Source organism: Tupaia chinensis, unplaced genomic scaffold, assembly GCF_000334495.1.
Source record: "Tupaia chinensis unplaced genomic scaffold, TupChi_1.0 Scaffold146604_1, whole genome shotgun sequence".
Classification (NCBI taxonomy): domain Eukaryota; kingdom Metazoa; phylum Chordata; class Mammalia; order Scandentia; family Tupaiidae; genus Tupaia; species Tupaia belangeri.
Window position 1 is genome coordinate 1659620 of NW_006206460.1, and position 6000 is coordinate 1665619.

At 42.9% G+C, this 6000-nt stretch overlaps 1 protein-coding gene across 3 annotated transcripts in view; it reads right to left on the reverse strand.

Annotated features, from left to right (window-relative positions):
* LOC102481573 (zinc finger protein 717) overlaps nt 1-3959 on the reverse strand; it is a 51327-nt gene extending 47368 nt beyond the window's left edge. Inside the window, exon 1 of one of the 3 annotated variants that reach the window (XM_027768482.1) lies at nt 3652-3959. In XM_027768482.1, coding sequence (XP_027624283.1) covers nt 3652-3840 — 189 coding nt within the window. In that variant the 5' untranslated portion in view covers nt 3841-3959. The remainder of the gene's footprint in view (nt 1-3651) is intronic. The other 2 variants (XM_027768481.1, XM_027768483.1) reach the window with 2 other exon arrangements.
* Between the last annotated feature and the right edge of the window lie 2041 nt (nt 3960-6000).

Genomic DNA, 6000 nt, shown 5'->3' on the forward strand with positions numbered 1-6000 from the left:
TGTATGTGGACATTAAAATCAAACCAAAAGAACACACAAACAAAAGTAGCTGAAGGTGAAAAGAGAAGAGATTAAACCTGAGAGAGTGAGGACTGTAGAAGTTTCATTTTGGTTGTTGGGGTCACTGGCTGGACGGTAGGAATATTACAAGTAAGGGAAAAAGAGGAGAATGTACTTTTCGTCTCAAATTGGTTGAGCATGAGGTATTTTTGGATAGCTACAAAGAAGCATTCAACAGGGAGTTAAACTTATGCTCTAAAGGGTGAGGAAGAAGTACAAACTGGAAATAAAAAGTGTGTCAAACCACAGAGGGTCAAATAGGTAAATGAGACCTGCAGCATGGAATGAATGGGGAACAAGTGGAACACTTGAATAAACCATGTTAAGGGGAAGAAATAAGAGCTGTGATAGAAACCAACAGAATTCCCAAGAGAAGAGATGGATTGCAGCTTCAAAAGTAGCAGTATATTCAAGTAAGGGAAACTCTAGAAGATAGTCAGTCACTGGGTTTGACTATAATTTAGATTATTGGTTAATTTACATGAAATCACAAAGACTACACTGTGTAGGCTAAGGTATAAATGAGCAGCAGAAATATTTGGCAGAACATATAACTAAACCATCTGCTACATACCCCAAATGTACAGACAAGCTGAGAGAAACATATGGAGGATTATTTCAAGATCTGGGGTTTACTCAATCCTCCAGATAGTTCAGGTTTGATCCATGCAACAAGTAGGGCCTTCTAAAAGCTGTCTGTGACATTATTTTAGCACCTCCAGAAAATCCTAACTAAGTGAGTTGGACTTTAGCACTAGGTAAACTGTTATCATGGGAAAAAGCTGAAAATGTTTATTTTAGGATGGCAGTAAAACACTGTCTGTTACATTGCCTATACAACCAATAAAATCATTATTTCAGACTTCAGTGCCATCAAATCTTCATGTCCCATGGAATGTAGCAGGCTCTCATCTAAGGGTCAATCTGAATTATGGCTCGCTTTTTATCATGGCATCAGAAAGACCAGAGATTAATTTACACTTAACTCAGATGAGATGCTGAGATAATAAAAACTGCCTATATCTGCATGCCTGCTTGATCTTGCTTATGTATATTTCCTAGAAACTGAATTCTACTTATTTTTGCTTTTCCATTTGAATTTATGAAATCTTTTTTTAAAGAATTATTAATTTATGGGACCAGCAGTTAGTGTAATGGCCATGTTGCTGGACTCTCATGTAGTTGACCGCAGTTTGCATCCTCAACCCGGTGGCTTGAAACTCATACCAGGTCCATGTGCATGAGTGCCCAAGATCCTGAGAGGAGGAAGAGAAGGGACTGCGGCATGGCCATCCCCCCTGGGGAGTGATTTCTCGCTTTCTATCTCTCTGTCTCTGTCCGTCTGGCGAGCACACGTGCTCTATAGCAAAAACCTCTAAAAAAAAAAAAGAATTATTAATTTATTAATTCCATTTGTTATTATTATTTTTTAATTTGACCAGACCAGACAGAGACAGATAGAGAAAGGAAAAGTGAGAAAGCAAGCTGCCAGGCCCAGGACTCAAACTGCAGTCCGACAAGTGGGAATCCAGCACCCTTAACCACAATGCCACCTGCCAGCCTCGAATTTATGAAATCTTACAAAGCTATAAAATACAATATAAAACAAGCTAATGAATACATTAATAAACAACTTACTAGAAATTAATTCATTTTCAATTGCATTTGGAAATGCACAGAAATCTCTGAAGTATAGCCAGAAGAGGAAGAAAATGCAATGGAGTCATGAAGGAAGATATGGCTTGCTTGTAGGTTTTCTTGCCCAAAACTCTATACCCATTAGCTGGAAAAGACCAGGAAAAAAAGCCTTCTCATGGGAGGATAGTCCTTTACTCCTTGAGAAGGAGGACGTAAGAACCCATTGAGAGAGCGCTCATAAGCCCATTAATTGACAGAGATTAGACACACATTTTACCATTGGGTTAATGAAAACATTTATTGGGTCATCAGGAAAGTCATGATGCATTTTTGCTTAAAAAAAAAACAAAAAAAAAAAACAGAAAAATATGTCATAACTTTCCAGGTAACCTAGTATTTCCTACTGATTTAGAAACAATTAGAACACCTACTAAGAATTCAGTAAACATTTTATAGCTACTTAAATAAATTACAGTACATCATAGGAAAAAAAATGAGGCCTTCACCAAAACTACAGAACTATACTTGAACTGTATTGCTAACTTTTTTGATTTAATAGGAGCATATCACACAGCATCATGCTTAAATACTCATCCTTAAATACTAATCTTCATAGAAAGTATGCATCTTATCCGACATTTTTGGGTCACAATTACATATGAAAAATATACATAATGCCTATTAGTTGTGGTACACTAGTCTATTAATGACTTCAAGTGACATACTCTGACTACATGTATAGTCTCTCACCATAAAGACCCTGGGTTTTGTCATTTGACTTGCTCTGGCCAACAGGACTTAAGTAAATATGACACTAACAGGTTGAAAAGTACTTGCCCACTTGCTTTCTTGGAATACTGTCATCTAATGAAGAAGCCTGGGGCCTGCCTGTTGGGTACACATGTCCTAGCCAAGAGCCGCCAACCATCAGACACTGAGTGAACCCACCTGCGTCCAGTCAACCTCAGTCAAGGCATCTAAAGATTACAGCTTCATTTGTAACACCATCACGGACTGGCCAGCTGAGAGAGCAAACTCTCTGTGTAGAGTCATGGTATCACAAGTAAATAAAAAGGTAGTTTTTTAAGGCAAGAAACTGTGGTCGTGTTACGCATCAAATGCTAACTGATATGCCTTAGCCCCCAGAATTTAATGTTGTTAACAAAATTATATATGGCACGGAGTCTACAAGTGCGTGCCAAATACAACCAATAAACACCACAACCAGAAGTTTTAAAAATCATGATGAATGTCAAGTGGATGAATGCCCTAACAGAGGCCACGTGACAACTGTTTGCACATCAGACTGTTTTAAGCGAGGTCTTCTAAAGCAATGTTTATTTTCGCATTACAGCGGTTTCTCAAACACCAAGAAACCCGACAAGTAAAACTGCCACATAGCTAAGATTTGCTCTGTACACACTTCACAACTATTGCTCTGGGAACCTAGGAACATTTTCCTGGTATTGCTAATACACTCATCTTACAAGCCAGTAAACGGAATGTCTTATAGGACAGTAACAGGGTCCTGCAGCGGCAAACGGCAGAACACTGACCCGCTCACACACTTGCCCCGCTCACGCTGTCTGCACAACGCCCGACACCCCTCGCCGCCGTCCCCATCTGGGACCTGACCGCCCCATTCGCGGAACCTCTGGAGCCACCGCTCGTTCACATGGCAACACAAACCCAGATTCTGACAGCACAGTCTCCTGACAAATCACTCAACACCCAGCCCCAGCAGCCCGATCCCCAGCCCGGGTCCTGTGGAGTCGCGTGCTTTTTGTCCCACTCCCGGATCCGGCCCAGGCCAGCTGCTCTCCTTGCCCGGGAGGCCTCACCCGCCAAAGACACACCGACATTTTTGCTCCCGCAAATGTTCGAGCGGCCGTCCTACCCCTATGCTCCCCAGGTTTCCCAGAGGCCGGCCGGCCTCTTTCATCCAGCACCCACCTTCAGGAACACAGAACCCATCCCCAGGTCTGCAGGACAAGCACAAGAAAAGCCGCAAGAGCTGGAATTTCCGGAGTAAGATGGCGGAGTGGGTGGAGCTGCACATGCGCAGAAGGAAGGCGGAAGAGCCGTTCCCATCATCCTGTGCGGGGGGCGGGAGCGGCAGGTCACTAGAGGCAAAGACTTCATTTCCCGCCAGGCTCTGCGATCCCGGCAGCGCCAATGCAGGAGGTTTTGTTTATTTACGGTGACTCTACCAAGAGACCCGCACCTTAAGGATCCAGAATGGTCTCCGATCACGAGACAGACACGAGGAGTTCTAGTTCTTCATTAAATCCTCTTATGAAAACTGAGAGCGCTGTAACGATAGTGAAGGAATTAAAGTCTGGGTGAATTCATCAATATGAGTGTGTATTTTTTAAGAGTCCAGGGAACGTCGGGTGGTGTAATGGTTATGTGGCTGGACTCCCACGTAGTCGTCTGTGGTTTGAGTCCCAGATTGGTGGCTTATAACTCACGGGAAGCGTGTGTGCGAGGGTGCCCAGAATCCGGGAGGAGAATGGAGAAGGGACTTCGGTGTGGCCATCCTCCCTGGGCGGTGTTTTCTCTTTCTGTCTCTCTCTTTCTCTGGCAAGCACACACACCCTATAACAAAAATCTCTTTCTCTCTAAAAAAAAAAGTCTGCTTAGGTATTGCTGTTATAGACCTTACCTCTATTTTGACAGATACATTGTAAAGCATGAAAAACAAATCATGTCTCTATTTTAACTTGTTAACAGAAATTATGGCAACTCTCTTCCAACCTATTAAAAACTATCTTGACAATGTCTTATCTCACTTACTAAATAATTTTGAAATGTCAATGGATTATATTACACAGTTGGAAACACTAATGTATAGAATGAACTGAAGTAGTGACAAGATAAGATGGGGAGAGGTGTGGGCCCAATATCCAATGCAAGAACATCAGTAAGTCTAATTCTTTTTATTGTATTTATTTTTATTTTGATTATTTTTTGAAAGAGATTTTTTGATTATTTTTTGAAAGAGATTTCCAGAGAGACTGAGAGAGAAAGAGACAGAAAGCGAGAAATTAATCCCTAGGGAGTATGGCCACACCATAATCCCCTCTCCATTCTCCTCTTGGGATTTTGGGCACGCATGCACATGCACACAGTGTGAGTTTCAAGCCGCCAGGTTCGGGACTCAAACCATGGTGAACTACCTGGTAGTCCAGCCCCTTAACCAGTATGCTACCTACTGGTCCCACCAAACCCAAGTGTTTGGCTCACACTCAGGAAGAATTAGAGATGCAGACACAGGGAAGGGACAGTAAAGCAGAGAGTTTATTGGAGAGAAAGAATAACAGAACTCCCAGGCAGGGAATAGTACCAGAAAATGGGTTGCTGAAGAGGAACTGAGGTGAATGGGGCTTGGGGGGGGTTGTTTGTTTTTGAGAGATTTTTGCTATCAGGTGCATGCACTCACTGGAAATAAAGAGGGACAAAAAATGAGAAATCTCCCTGGGGGGATAGCCTTGCTGTAATCCCTTCTCCTCTGTTCTCCTGATTTTCAGTACAAACACACATGCACCAGGAAATAATTTCAAGCTTCTGGGTTGGAACTCAAACTATAGTTGACCATGTGGCTGTCCAGCACCATAACAACTGCACCACTTGCTGAGTGAGGGTTTTTATCTTGTTTAGGAGGGGCTTTGTTATGGGTTGTTCTCAGGAGTGGGTTGTGTATATGTTTCTCCCATAGGGGTCTCATGATAGATGAGTCTGGTTTCTTATAATTTTGGAGTGGGTATGAAGGTCAGGAAACTCTTTTTGTCGAAAACCTTTCTTTGGGCCATAGAAGACCATTACCTTCTTCCTGGAATGTGGTGCCGCCAGGTTAATCATTGAGATACTGCTTTAAAAAGTAAGTAAGTAGCCCCCCTCCTATGGCAAGAACCTTAAGCTTTATAAGACTTTTTTTTTTTTTTTCAAAAAAGTATTGGTTAAGGGACCAGCAGTTAGCATAATGGCTATGTCACTGGATTCCCATGTAGTCAACCACGGTTCGAGTCCCGGACCCGGTGGCTTAAACTCACGCCAGGCACATGTGTGTGCATGCCCAAGATCCCTAGGAGAATGGAGGAGAAGGGATTGCAGCGTGGCCATCCCCCCTGGGAGGTGATTTCTCATTTTCTGTCTCTCTGTCTTTCTGGAGAGTACACACGCTTATAGGAAAAAACTTCTACAAAAAGAAAAGAAAAGAAAGAGAGGAGCCGGGTGGACACGGGTGGCACCGAGGGAGCTGTGCTCCTCGCCGGCGGCTGTCACCAGCGGCCCCATGGAAGC